At 46.7% G+C, this 14,712-nt stretch overlaps 1 protein-coding gene across 1 annotated transcript; it reads left to right on the top strand.

The window, feature by feature from the left end:
- Positions 1–9,809: 9,809 nt before the first annotated feature.
- On the top strand, positions 9,810–11,525 carry LOC144113988 (uncharacterized). The gene is made up of 6 exons (XM_077647412.1): positions 9,810–9,991; positions 10,124–10,156; positions 10,543–10,626; positions 10,753–10,806; positions 10,905–10,943; positions 11,150–11,525. The coding sequence occupies exons 1-6, from the start codon at positions 9,810–9,812 to the stop codon at positions 11,364–11,366; spliced, it is 609 nt and encodes a 202-aa protein (XP_077503538.1). The 3' UTR covers positions 11,367–11,525.
- The last annotated feature ends 3,187 nt before the right edge of the window (positions 11,526–14,712 follow it).

Below are 14,712 nucleotides of genomic sequence, written 5' to 3'. Positions count from 1 at the left end.
TCTCTTCGTCCGCTGGAAAGACAAACGTGAAGTGCTCATGCTCACAACGAAGCACAAGAGTGGCATGGTAGAGTCCGGGAAGGTGGACAGGAAGACTGGCGAGAGCAGAATGATTCCCCTGTGTGTCTCCAAGTACAACTTATGCATGGGTGCTGTAGATAAGGTAGACATGGTTGTGACCATGACCGGCACAGTCACAAGGAAGTGCATGAAGTGGTACAAGAAGTACTTCTTCCACCTCTTGGACATTACCATCCTAAACAGCAATTTACTGCAAAGCACAGCCTCTGGTAAAAAAAGAAGCATGGCAGACTTTCGACTCGAACTTGTCCGCCAGCTAATCAAGAAGTACCATGAAGGAAACTCGAAGCCAAAGGGAGGACGCCCGTCAAAGGGTGAAGATCCAACACGGCTGACAGCGCGCCACTTCCTGTCTCTCATACCACCGACTACCGCAAAGCAGAACCCAACACGAGTCTGCCGCGTCTGCACTAACACACAGCATCGACCAAAGCAACGAAAAGAGTCTCGCTATCTGTGTTATACCTGCCAGGTGCCGCTTTGTGTGGTGCCTTGTTTTGAGGAATACCACACCAAAAAAGTTTTCTAAACACCTGAACATGCTAATTAGCAGATAATTATTTTGCTAATTATTTAAGTGCCAATTTATTTCATTCAGTGAAACTAAACCCTATAAGATAATCCTGAATAAAAATGTTTACATGGCCTTCAGAGCATTGTAGTGTATTACTAGCTTAAGATTTTCAAGAAACTAACATGTAAAAAAATAACCTGGCAGAGAGTGTGCAGCGATGAGGAAGAAACCCGGCAGTGAAAGGGTTAATATCCAGAAAGGCTAGCCATACGGCCCTGTGTTCCTTTTTGGCAATCTCTATACACTGCGTCAATGAAAACATATTGTCCTCCAACCTCCTTTGTTTCCGGAACCCATTTTCTAGTTCCCCTAGCACCCCCTCGTTCTCCACCCAAGCCTGCAATCTGTCCTTTATAATCTGCATCACCACCCTGTACACCACAGATGTCACTGTTATGGGACGGTACTTACTTATGTCAGCTTTGTCCCCCTTTTCCTTATATATCGTTCATTCTACTTAATCACATTCATCGGGGGCTTTCCCATCCACTATCATTTTATTCATACATGTATTAATGTTTGCTTGGATTTTGGTCCTAGCTTCTTTATTAACATAATCGGAATACCATCTGGTCCAGTTGATGTGCCACTAGGAACCTTCTTCTCTGACCTTTCCCACTCTCTTTGCTCAAGTGAAGCTATTGGAGTAACTGGTCTATCCTACTTCGATAAATTATGTGCAACATTTCTTTCTTTAAATTTTTCTGTCATCGTTGTTCCTATGTGTTTTATCGCTTCATCCCCTTCTAGTCGAATACCCTGATCTGTAACAATAAACCTTTTGTTTAGCCTAGTCTTATTACTCATTGCATTTAGATGTTTCCAGAATTTTTGAGCTGCTTTTCTATCCTTTTTATTTACTTTTGACATCCATTGAGCACCCTTTCTTCTAATTTTCTCATTAATAAAATAGGATGCTTCCCTTCTACACTTTATGAAGGTATCCCATTTTCTGTCTACTTCAACTTCTGGTTCCCCCCTCCTCTTGGAATATCTGTGTTCCCTGGACGCTTCCTGATGTTTCTCTTATCACCCTCTTGGCCTCCTCATCCCACCAACTCTTGGGTTTGGGTCTTTTCCCTTTTAGCTATACTCGCACCTTAGCTAGCTCTAGCTCTAGTAATCGAATTAATTTGGTATAAGTCCATTCTGTTTCACTATCCTCAAAAATCACTTTCTCAATTTGTTTGACTGCTGCTTCCAATTGCTCTTCTGAGTAAAAATTCCCCTGTGATTGTTCATCTTGCTTCAGTCCTACATTGGTTTCTCTTCTGAAACTCAACTTGATACGCTTGTGGTCACTACCTAGACTTCTGGAACCATGTTCATCTATGTTCATTACGCCTAATCTATTATACATCCTCTGTGACATTAGTGCATAATCTATCGTCGAGTGCAGACTCCCTGCCTCCCATGTTATGAGCCCTTAACACTTCTCGGTACTGTTGCATACAACTAAATCATGCCTGTCACACATGTCCTGCAGCATGCTTCCTGTCGAATCTGTGTACCCATCCAGGTGTTCTATATGTGCGTTCATGTCGCCTAATATAAATATCTCGCCCTGTCCTCCTAGCTCATCAATGTCGCTTGCAATACATTCTAACATTTTCTTGTTTTCCTCTTTGGCATTAGCTTCTGTCCACAGGTATACAAAGGCAAGGAGTGTTTGCACCCCTGCCACTTTTCCTTTTAGCCATAAATGTTCCTTGCATCCCAGTTTAACCCTATGGAAATTCGTACTTTTATGAATGAATGCCCCGATTCCACACCTCTTTCTGCTGCCCTCTGTTCTAGTGCAATATTCCCATGCGTAGTCTGGGTTACAGGGTGGTTGCTCCATGTCTCTAAGATGCGTTTCCACTAAAGCATACACTGTTAATTTCTCCTGCCTTAACTGTTCTTCTCTTTCCTCCCATTTCAGTCTTCCTGCCACCTTGCATGTTAATGAAACCAGTATCTGAATTAACTTGGCCCTGGCGCTTGTGTCTATTTCTTCTCCTATGGTTCCATCGTCCTTTTGATCTTGGTTCTTCCTTCTCTACAATGGTTCCCTCAGAGCTCTGGTCCCCCCAAAAAAGCTGTTGCCTGGCGACGTATCCTACTACCCACCGTTTTGAAAGTGGCATCACCGTAGTGAATGCCATCCTGTGCAAAAGGGTGGGGCCTGACCTCATACACTTCCCTGTTAACTTCCATTACCCCGTATCTTAGTCGTCGACTCATTAACCATATTACACGGTTAGCCTCAACATTGGCCGTGCTCTCTTCGCCTCACTTTCCTCACTTTCGCACCACGACAGAGAGCAGGTAGAGAGCGGCTCGAGGTCTGTTGCACGCGTTGCTTGTGAGCTGGCGGGCACAGATCGGGAGCGTGGTGCGCCAGTCAAGCGGCATCAGTCAAATAAAACTCCGAGTGGAGTTCGGAGCGGCCGAGGAAAGTTTGTTCTTGGGCAGTAGAGCAGCTATTAACGATTTTTGCTGAACTTGAAAGTCTCTTTCGCGGCTAGATCTGAATTTTGTTCGCGCCAGGGGTGAACTCGACCGACGGCCGGCCCGTCGGGTGCGGGGCGCGTTTTATGAGCGGAGTGCGTGTGCGTGCGCGCGTGCTTGGCTCCCAAGTGTGACCGAGCGCTTGAGCGGAGAGACATCCGTACTGCATGCATGCGAGCATCGACGGAAGGAGACACTGCAAACTCTTGAGAAGTTCTCACATATAGCGCTTGCGGACTACCGATTAGCAGAATGACTTCTCGGTTTACGGTGTCCAAGACCGAGAAAAATTTGCTCGCCAATGACGCTTCGGCTGAGTGCCGCTACGGTTCTACGGGCCGCGGCAGTGCGTCGGGCTACGAAGACGCCGACTTTCACGGTGAGCGATTCTCCAGCTGTTGCCTTTCTTTAGGCTGCTGTCCTGTCCACGCATCATTTTTCTTATTCTTTTAAAATTTTCGCCCGCTCTCTGCAACTCTGCGCGGGCTGCCAGCATCGTGACCAGGGATATGATGTGCGCTGCGATATGCTCTGCGCGGACGTCCAGCCTTCCAAATGGACCGAGAAAACAATGACAGGAGAAAAAAAAATAGGGAGGGAGAAGGCGGTCGCTCGGCTTGGTGGCCTTGCTTATAGTTCATTCCCCCCCCCCCCCCCCCTCTCGTTTCCCTTTCGTGTTCCCTTTCCCTTTTGCCAACTCGGCAAAGACGGCTCCTTTGATTTCCCGTGATGAAGCTGGTCTGGAAGTTTTGAAGCTACGAAAAAGTTGCGAGAAAATAAGAAACGTACTTGTTAAAAGCATATGTTACGAATAAGATAGAAGCGCGAAAAATTACTGTCATACTGTTGGGTAATAATAATTGGTTTTTTGGGGAAAGGAAATGGCGCTGTATCTGTCTCATATATCGTTGGACACCTGAACCGCGCCGTAAGGGAAGGGATAAAGCGGGGAGTGAAAGAAGAAAGGAAGAAGATGTGCCGTAGTGGAGGGCTCCGGAATAATTTCGACCACCTGGGGATCTTTAACGTGCACTGACATCGCACAGCACACGGGCGCCTTAGCGTTTTTCCTCCATAAAAACGCAGCCGCCGCGGTCGGGTTCGAACTCGGGAACTCCGGATCAGTAGTCGAGCGCCCTAACCACTGAGCCACCGCGGCGGGGCGATACTGTTGGGTGCTGTTTTCAATATGCTGGCTCAGTGTCAGCTGCGTCCAGACGCACGAGTCGCCAGGGGGGGAAAAAGAAAAAAAAAAAGGAAGACTGTTTTGTCTTCATTTCTCTCGGATGGGATTCAACGGAAATCGAGATGGACTTCCTGGACAGCATAGCGAGCCCTGCTCACGCCTGCCTCCGAGTCGGTTTGCTAAGTTTGCTTTGGTGTCCGGTTGGTTCGAAACTGTCGACGCTCGTCGCCCGCGTAGCAGACGCCGTAAACAGGCTGCGCTCGCCGCTGTGTCACTACCGCAAAGGCAAAGCGCAACAGTGCCTCCTCACCCTCTGATGGAGCGACCATCGTAACCGACCACGCAGCGTTTAGTGTCACCTGATGTTGGGTTGCACAAAACCAACGAGCAAATCTTAGTTATGCGCAAGTTGTAGCCTAAATTAAGCCACCATAACAGTAATTTTCTTTTCAATGCGACAGTTTTCGTATCGCAGCCTTCACCCCAACCTCTTGTTGCACAGAAAGGCTTTGTTGCGCTGTTTTTTTACGCATATAACCGAGAACTTTCGTGAAATTCTCTAATGTGCAGGAATAATCTAACGAGGTGTGATAATCTCTTAAAAGCACTAGCTGTCCAAATTTCACGCGTTAATTCTGGGGGGGGGGGGGGGGGGGGGGGATATTTATTCGGTGTCCGTGGTTTTATTACGTTGCAAAGCCAGGCTGGACAAGCGGATTCCCGAATGTTAGTGCTTGCACGGTTTAGCTTCTGTACGCGTCGTATAACCTTTTGGGCGGAAAGCGCGTGCGGTGTGCGCTGAAGGCGTACGTATTCGTTGTGGGCAGAGACCTATTTTTCCTGTTTTAGGTTCGAACATATCGGACATATTTTTGTTACAGTTGAGTGTATGGTCGACTACCTTTACAAACCCATTCGCAGTTGAAATAGCTTGTCGGAAGTCTTCATTTCTGTGTGTGTGTGCGTGGGCTTTGGAAGCCTCGGTTTAGTACTGCTTATATATGCACTCACATGTGCATGCAGCCCCTTCTGTCAGGGAACTGCGAAAGAATGGATCGTGCAAAGTACCAGTACGTTGCTTTAATTTTTTTTAATATTTCTAAATGAAGCATTTCGCGAAGGGGGCGACTACAAACGTTCGCGCTTGTAGTCGGACATGCCGCCAGATGAGCATCCAGGACGTCCCTGTCGTGTACGGTCGGTCTTCTGCTGTCTCTGAGACCAGTGCCACGCGCTCTTTGCGACACTGAGGGCGGAAAACATTCGGCACGAAGAGTCAAGGTGACAGTGAACCTCGATCGCAGACAAGCTATTCGCAACGGCCATTTTTCTGGCTGTGCGCATTTGGTTTAGCCCTTCCGTGCACGCGCGGCGCATGGTAAAGGGTTGACACTGGTATGCCTCCTGACTGAGCACCTGCCATCACACGCTGTGGTGGGGTTTCGCGTTTATTTCACTGTGCCTGGCGATTGCCTGAAGTGCCCTGGAGGTCGGCCGTCAAACGCGCCGTATCAAGCCAAAAGATTGCAACCTAGGCCGACCTGTCCTTTGTAAATAAGCCTTTAATTTTGTCTCGCCGTTTCTGGCTGTGAAAGAAAGCTGAGGACTTCAAACATTTCCCGCATGGATGGACGGGCGTTCAGTGCGAAACTTTGGAGACCAGGACGAAAAAAAAAGAGGAACACTGTCAGGCTGACTACTGAATTCTCTTTTGGGATCAAATGAGTCAGCGCGGTGGTGGTCGCCATTTTCTGTCCCTTGTTTCAAAAGTTGGGCTGTTTTCCGTTGTTTTTTTTTTTTTTTGCTACGAATCGCCGACTGGCCAAGTCAGCCACTCTTGCAGAATGCTTAAATCCTTCACAGTGAAACGGAGACGTGGCGGGGGCCACGAGGTCCAGCCATTTCTTCTTTACTTATTTTGCGGCATTGTTTGACCCCAACAATTAATTATTCTCTTGAACGTCACTCTACTTTCTGTATAAATTTCTGCATCATTTTAGTCTATAGCGAATTTGACTCCTACAGTGTTATGTTTTGCCTGCTTTTCCGTCAGCAACCCTCAAACCGGTTTCTTTTTTTTTTGTTAATGCCGCCTTTGGCAATTAATTCACGTTACAGTCGTTGTTCAGTGAAATCGAGGACCTCGTTCGGGGCACTGATTGGGGCACCGCGCTGATTCTCGCCATCCTTTCGTCATCACCTTGGGTGCTGTACGGAGAATGTCCATGAGTAGACTGCTACTCTTGTAGCCGAACGTCAGAAGGTTTCTGGTATACGGCGCTCACCTTTGCACGTGGCGTACGCGGTGCCTGGCCTCACAGCGGCGCCACTTGCGGAGGTGGCTGTCAGGGGGAACAGTGTGCCTCTCCACTTTTGCGCTGCGTTGACGCGCTGTTCCGCTCATAATAATTATAGGTGAAAAGAGCCAGGCTGCGCCACGCTGTAGTTGTTTGAAGGAAATACAAATAATAATGAGAAAAAAAAACGCTCAGCAAGGTTCTGTTGCGGGCCATTTGGTGTGATCCGTATTGAAAAAGTGAACGCAATGTGATGCGTTTTCTTCCGATGTCTCGTCCCTGTTTTCCGCGGCGAAGCACCTTTTCAATACGGAAAAAGCCGGTGTTCGCTCTGCCGCGGTGGCTCAGTGGTTAAGGCGCTTGTCTACCGAACCGGGAGTTCTCGGGTGCGAACCCGACCGCGCCGAAACGGAGGCGAAACGCAAAAGGCGCCCGTGTGCTGTGCGATGTCAGTGCACTTCAAAAAAAAATTTCCAGGTGGTCGAGATTATTCCGGAGACTTCCACTACGGCACCTCTCTCTTCTTTCACGCCTTCCTTTATCCCGCCCTTTACTGCGCGGTTCGGGTGTCCACCAAGACATGTGGGACAGTTACTGTTTCCTTTCCTCAAAAACCAATTTCATTCATTTCAAGTTCAAGGGAAATGCGAGGACACGCGATGGGCCTGCCAGCCTGTGCCTCGTTAAAATGCTGCATCGTTTTGGGAGCTGCATTGGGGGCGTCAGCCAATCGGTGACCGAGTTTAGAAATCTGCTCGCACGTAAATAATGCTCGGGACTGCCCTATGCACTGAGCTGGCCATGGAGCTGGCCATAATCGCGGCTCCCAACGATGCGAGAGCCAAGTCGCCGGCCACTAACAAGTCGTTATCGCGTGCCAGGAGCTCTGTCTCTTTGATTGCTGATGCAAACTCCATCTGGAACTCGGGTGCGAATTACAAGCAGGCGGCGGAAAATTATTGATGGGAAAACAGATGTGGCCCCCATTTTTTGGACGAAGAAAGTTCACGAAATGCAAATGAACTAATAGGAACCCACCGCCCCGGCAAGCCTAGCTCATAAATCCGCCCCTGCCGCTACAGCGTCCTTCGGTTTCAGTGAGGCTGGATAGCGCTCTTCTGTTACGGTAACAGGGAGTGCGGGGAGGGTTAGGCCTATCTCCCTCTTCTTTATTGAGTCTGTTTCCGTATGGCGCCTTTGGTGATGGGAGGGCGCGCTCGGGGGCATTTCTTGCGCACCGCGGAGTGAACGAGTTGATGTCCAGCCGTGGCTTGGTGACTGGACTGCGGGTAGTGAAACATTCGCGTTATTTCCTCTTCACGCCGGCTCACAACTTGGGCTCCGCGTTTGCTGTTCCTTCGCAGGCAGCATCACACGGCGGCAAGATGTGAAGAGGATCTGCGTGAAGCGACTGGATCCAGATGCAGCCTGACTCTGTGCCTCGTACTCGTTCCTCCTGCTCGTCGTTGGCCTCTTTCTTCGGCTCGAGACAGTCACCTCTTTTACTCACGGCCTCTTCTCTCGCGTCGACCTGCCATCTGCAGACCGCGGTCTCAAACCGGACAGAGGGCGCTAGTCTCGCGAGGAGCCGCTCTTTCCTCTCGCACACTTGAGCGGAAACCTAGCCCGAGCTTGGGTGCTCCAATCAACTGGCACGTTATGCGCACCGTCGTGAAACGTGCCGATAACGCTCGTCAAAACCAGCAGTTTTTCGGAGTTTGTGGCAGTTTCGTCTAAAAACTTATTTTACAGGCAGGCGCTGCCGGACTGGTCGGCGCAGGACCTCTTACCAGTGATGGTATAGCCGACGACAAAACGGTCAACGAGGCCATTGTCGAACCGCGCTTACGTAAGGAAAGTTTTGTGAGCCGGAGGTTATGCTCATTCTTCTTCTTGTTTGAAAATATAGTAAAACCACGTTAATTGAGATTTCACGGCGCCGCAGAAAACGTCCGAATTAACCGAATGTCGGATTTTCGGGGGTATCCGACATCAGCATACGTATAAGGGCCCATTCACACTTGCGAGTCGCAGAGGTCGCGCGACTGTTTTGGTCGAAAAGAGACAGTCGCAAACGGTCGCATTGGTCGAAAAGCGACGGTCGCAAGCCAGTCGCTCCCTGCTCGATTTTTCAGCCTTGCGACTGCGACTCGCAAACGGCTGAACCAATCAGCGGCGCTTCGGAAGTTGACGAAAGCGCCGCCTACATCCGGTTGTTCATTCCTGGCGGCAAGATCGAAATTTGCGTCAGACAGCAACATGGAGTACTCCGCAGAGCTGCTCATCAACGCTGTGCGAGAGCACAGATTCCTGTACGATAAACACAGCCGAGACTTCAAAAACAGAAGCAAAAAGGACTTCGCATGGGAAGAAATAGGACAGTTATTCGGCCTAACCCGTAAGTATGCCACGTTTTTTAGATGTGCTGAGTTAGTGTTGTTGTAGCATGCATGATGAGGGCAGCTTGTTTTTCCTCAAGAGCGCGTGCTCATGTTTACATACGACGAAAACATACTGCGAACTGTTTTTCCTTCGATCGCTTGTCATTTGTCCCTCTTTCGCTTGAAATGCGGGAAGACGAGACGTGTGTTTTCACGTTCGCGAGACACGTGTGTTTTCACGCTCGCGACTCGCGAGACACGTGCGTTGGCTACCACGAGGACTGTTTACTCTCGCCCGCCCCCCCTTTTTTTCTCTCTCTCCCCGTGCCCTGTCTTTAACGCTTGCTCAAGTGCAAGTTATTACTACACACGTTTGTGCGCACCCAATTGCGTTACTTCGGCGCCAACACAAAATGTACACACTCTGAGCATACACATGCCATGCAGCGCAGTGTTCTAGAGAGAAGCAAAAAGGTCACTACTTCGAAGTAGGAACACTTTGAGCACAGTCAGACAAAACAAGCTGAACGCACAGCCTTTCCTGAATGATGGTTATTTTATTTGCAGATATATTCATGATGTTTTTATCTTCCAGGCACCCAGGCGGAGCAGAAGTTCAAAAACTTAAAGGATATTTATATGAGAAAAAAACAAGAAATAAAAAATAAACAAAAGAGTGGAGCTGGGGTAGCAGATATTCCCACCATAAAATGGCCACACTTTGAATCAATGATGGCACTGATGGAGCCCTCACCACAGCCTGCACTGAGTTGAATTTCTAGGAATTTTTTTCTGCTATGGGAATCATCAATGTCAATTCACCCTATTGTAATCTCTGCCTCGGTGCGATGACCAGTTGTCCTCAAATCTGTGCATGTTATCAAGCAGCTATATTTGTTCTCCTGAGAGTGGACCATAAAAAGCTGAACTACATAATTTTTTTTTCCAGTCTCCTTTGCAGTACAGAGGATGATATAAGGTGAGAAACAATAGGCAACTAAAAGAACATATAGTTTTCTGCAAACAAATTTCACAAGCAACTGCACTTGGTCATGCAGAAAGTCCATTGTGGTTATCCTGGTGTGAAATAATTCCGTTATTTTCTTTTCAGCTTCAAATTATCTGCTGACGAGGCTGGTGAAAGGTTAGTGACCAACAGGAGTCTTTTTAGGCATAACTCCAGATGTATGCCGCATGGTGTGGGCCTGCCAAGACAGCATGGAAATAGACATGATAAAAGGACCGATGATTGAGCGGTTGAAGGAAACACTGGCTAGCTTAGACACAAAAGTTCAGTAGGAGCTGAACTTTGAAATTGGTCTTGTATAAGCTCCTGCCATTAGTGAAAACAAGAATAGAGGGTTTTAGGGAACAGTGTTTGAAATAAGCAAATCCTGTTGCAGTTACTTATGAAGCATAAACCTCAACAATAAGGAATGCAGCTACGTTTTAGGGAAAAAAATCTATGGTGCCTTTGCATAAACTGTTGTCATGCTGCTACATATTCATCCTTGATCTTTGGTATTGCAGCTCCACGCAGGCAGTCGAAGGGCTTCCGGAAGCACTGCCTCAGGCGTCTGGCTGTGATGTGGAGGGGGAAACCTGGGCACAAGAGTAAGGAAAAATTGAAATGCTCTGATAGATTTTCACATTCTTGTAAGCCGCCTACTTCGCAGTCGGTTGTGTGTTGGTATAAATTACATGTGTAGAAAAAGTGCCCTAATGATACTCGTATTGCAGATGCAGTCCTGATGTGTATGAGCCAGAGGCTGCCCAGCTGCCGCCTGCAAAACGGTATGTGTGCAGTTTCTGGCGGAACAGATAGTTAGTTAAACAGGCGTAGCAAGACAAGTTCTTTCGTATAATGCAGAAAACTGTGTGTTGCATTGTAGGCCACGGATGTCACAGAAACAAACAGCAGAAAACCCTGGGTGAGTTTATAACCTGTTTATTACTGAGAGTGTACATGTTTTTGTTCCTCAAGTTTAAGGAATTTGCAGCAAGGTTCATTGTGAGACTGTGCTTAGTCTGTTGCTCTCTCTTGTCCAGTCTCTTTTGCTCAAGATTTCCTTCAGTGATGTTTCGTGAACTGACTCACTAGTTAAGTTTCCACTACTCTAAAATGCTTGGTCTACAGGAACGCAGGTGACGAAAACATCTTGCAGGCATGTGTGAGCCATTTGTCAACAATACGGGAGCAGCGAGAAAGGCAACAAAAAGACGACATTGCACTATTCTGCATGTTGTTAGACTCCCGCCTGCGACGCCTGCCACGTCAGGTAGCCGAAGACTTCATGCACAACATCGAGATGATGACATACGACGTGATGCTGCAGGCTAGAACTGAAGTGTAAATAGTTGGTGGTGTGCTTTTATTTTTCATGGTACTACCTTGATGGAAAGAAACGCGAACAACCCGGCGCCAACAAGCCCTGCTGTTGGAATTTATTTTCATTGTGCTTTTACCTGGGCGGTACGAAAAAGATGTTAGAGTTGTCCTAGAATGTATCATGGACGAGTCTAGGGTCTTTTTGCTATCACCGAAGAAAAAGCGCGGTGAAAAGAAATTGAAAGAGGGGAGCGTGTTGGCACCAGGTTGTTTGCGTTTCTTTCCATCGAGGTAGTACAAATAGTTTTCTACAAATGAACGTGCAATATCTACAAAGTCATTTTCTAGGTTCCTTTTTTATGTGTTTCATTGTACTCTAATTTATAATACTGAAATCAGCAAATCCTAATTCAGATTTTATTGTATTCAACTGCAGAAGTTCATGTTTTTAGCGATGTCTTACATGATATGACTGAAGTCTGATATTTCTGTTTCCCGTTCCATCAAAGCCCGAGTTGCTTTCGGGAATGAAACCTCATAAACGCTCAAAGCAGTCATGCTTTGCGTAAGGTTGGCTGTAGAATTGTTGAGGTATCACAGTCGAGGTGTCAGGGGTTTGACGTCCCAAAGAAACTCAGATTATGAGAGATGTCATAGTGGAGACAGGGATCAAACATGCATCTTTTGAGTCAACAGTCTGGCACCATAACCACTGAGCGATTGTGGCTATGTGACTACCCTGAAAAGTACAAATGATTGCTGCGATTAAATGGCCCACATAGCAATACTGAAGTGCCTAGTATTTATTTATTACTCACAGTGCCTTTGTCAAGGCATTACAGTGAACGGGGAAGAATAACACATTTCACTGTTCCTGTTCATGCTCCTGTTCATTTTTTATTGTGATATTTTTATGTGATATTTTAAAAATATGCAATTGATAAAAATTACAAATGGCTTTTTACTTGCATAAATACATGTGCAATCTTCAGCTTCAACCAGTCACTTCTCATGTTACTTGTGCTTCACTTATAGGTAATCTCACTGCATGCATTCTTGTGAAAGAAGCTCATATCTTCCCTGTTCATGTAAATGTACAGTCTGTTGCAAAAGCTTTCAGTCTGCTGTGCCATTCAAAGCAACGGTGCAGAGGACTGTAAACCTTTGTTACAGACAGTACATATTTTTTTATTAAGCAAAAGATCATCTTGCAAGTATTCATTGTATAAAATAAAAGTCACCATTATTCAACCCACCTTCAGTTGTGATCACCAGTGACCATTGCATGCTGCCATGGCACTGCACCAGCCGTGACGAAGTGGTGCGTCAGCTTGTCACGCACTTGCTTGGCATGGCTAGGAAGAAATTTCACTGAAGTTATATTTCATAATCTCCATAAACCAAGTCCAGTGCTGCATGTCACACAGTGCCAAAATATTGCGAGCCTCTGATGTGTACCATTAAACTTGGGTTTCTAAAAGTGGGTTATATAGAACCCTCTAGTTTGCTGGGCTATTTTTTTCCTCTCAGATTTTCTGCATATAAAAAATCGAAACAAATTACATGAGGTTTAGTAAGTTGAACAAGTATGATCGCCAATGCCAGACGCCTACAGTAGCACACTGACAAGTGTGCTCCTGTTTTGGTGATGCGTATAACGCGTATAGTGCAAGGCTCGGTACAACTCGCTATAGTATAACAAACCTCGTACCGTGTTGCGTTGCAGCCTGTGAGTCTTTGTGCCTTGAAGGCCAAGCTGGAGTCATCGTCCCTCCAGCTTCCAGGAGAGAGGCGCCCCTCCCAGTCTTCAGTGTCGGCAGAGCCTGGCGGGCAGTACATTGAAGAGGATTCTGCGGACTCTTTAAGTAGATAGTTGTGCAGCACTATGCACGCACCAACATATCTATTGATGTTAATAACTTTCGCCTTAAAGGGTCGCCGCAGAATCCTCCACCTCTGCGCCAGGATGCCAAACGCATTCTCTATAATGCGTCGTGCCCGGCTAAGCCGATGGTTGAAAATTCGGCGCTCATATTTTTCCTGCAGCGCAGCTTCATGCAGGGCTGAAGACAAGAACAGGAGAGATAAAGTACAGAGAACATTTTCATACACTTCTAGGTCATAAGCACTGCACTGCAAGACTAAACGGTCTACTTTGTTGCACGGAAAGCATGACCTTGAGGCCTTCAGTGAAGCTGAAAAGTTTCAAGTGTGAAGAATACTGAGGTTCGTGCTACTGTTTATAGAAAAGTTACACTGCACATGTTTTGTTATTTTCCGGTACCCCTCTATGGCACACCTGGAGCCACATTTTTGGAATGTGATTTTGGTGTTCTTGTTAACAGCGCAGTCACTGGTTTACAGAAATGAACCACAAACCTCCCAGTTAGATGGAAAGGTGATATTGCAAAGCCTGAGCTGATGAATTCGTGACATCCAACACAAAACTGTCAGCATGCTTTAAACTGGCCTACATTACAGCCTTCTTGAAATGGTAACATATGACAAACATTGATGAAATCAGGCATGCAACATTTGGAGAGCAAAAATATGGAGAATTTGGATTATGACAGATGCACACTTCACTGCTTGATCATGCCAGTGATTTAGCTCTTTTTGTCTTAAGTGAAGTGAAACTTCATATGTAGACCTCTACCTCGTCTTGGATAAGGCCTCATCATATATTCTTTCAGTGGGAAGGCCTCGTCCCCGACGAAGAAGTATGGCAGTGGCCCCTCGCTGCCTACAGGCCTTGCAGTGGGAAAGCCCCACTCGCCTCCAGCGATCTTTTTCTGAAGCGTTGAGGAGGCAAAAATTCCCCCATCAGAGTCACTGCCAAAACGCCCCATTTCAATGTAGAAGAACCTGCATGAAAAATAGTTTGAAATTCAGTGCAGATATATAGACTAGCAATGAATATGTGTGTTTCTGACAACTGCTGTTTTGAATTGGACCTGTAAGTTATGTTTTAAAGGTCACACCATGATGCAGTTGCTGAGAATGTGTAGTACTCAATAATTTTATGCATGGATTGAAACCCAAAGTGCTTAAACGAAATGGTGCCCTATGCATGGCATCGAGATTGATCATGTGTTTTGTTCACCGCTGTCTGATAGTCAGCAATCATGCAAGCCTGTGGTGGGTGTTATTATTAAGAAGGTGTCGCTGAACTGAACTTTCAATATGATTGTCTCGCCACGAGTTGGCATTTCTTAATTCATGATGATGAGCCTAGTGTTTTTGCTGCTGACACTGCTGCTTCCGCTTCCTCCCAATTTCCATGCATCTGTCGGTCTGTGTATTTATACGCTCACGCATTAAACACAATCATTTGGTAGTTGGTGCTTGTGTGTCTGTTCCTTCTTCATCTC

Source organism: Amblyomma americanum, chromosome 1, assembly GCF_052857255.1.
Source record: "Amblyomma americanum isolate KBUSLIRL-KWMA chromosome 1, ASM5285725v1, whole genome shotgun sequence".
NCBI lineage: Eukaryota > Metazoa > Arthropoda > Arachnida > Ixodida > Ixodidae > Amblyomma > Amblyomma americanum.
Note: the sequence above shows the minus strand (reverse complement) of the source record. Positions and strands in the feature narration are given on the sequence as shown.

Bases quoted from the DNA above. Each gene is read 5' to 3' on its own strand.
- LOC144113988 (XM_077647412.1), top strand. From the start codon at position 9,810: ATGGGAATCATCAATGTCAATTCACCCTATTGTAATCTCTGCCTCGGT. The intron at 9,992-10,123 runs GTGAGAAACAAT...TTTTCTTTTCAG, and splicing joins AGTACAGAGGATGATATAAG to CTTCAAATTATCTGCTGACG. The intron at 10,627-10,752 runs GTAAGGAAAAAT...CTCGTATTGCAG, and splicing joins GGGGAAACCTGGGCACAAGA to ATGCAGTCCTGATGTGTATG.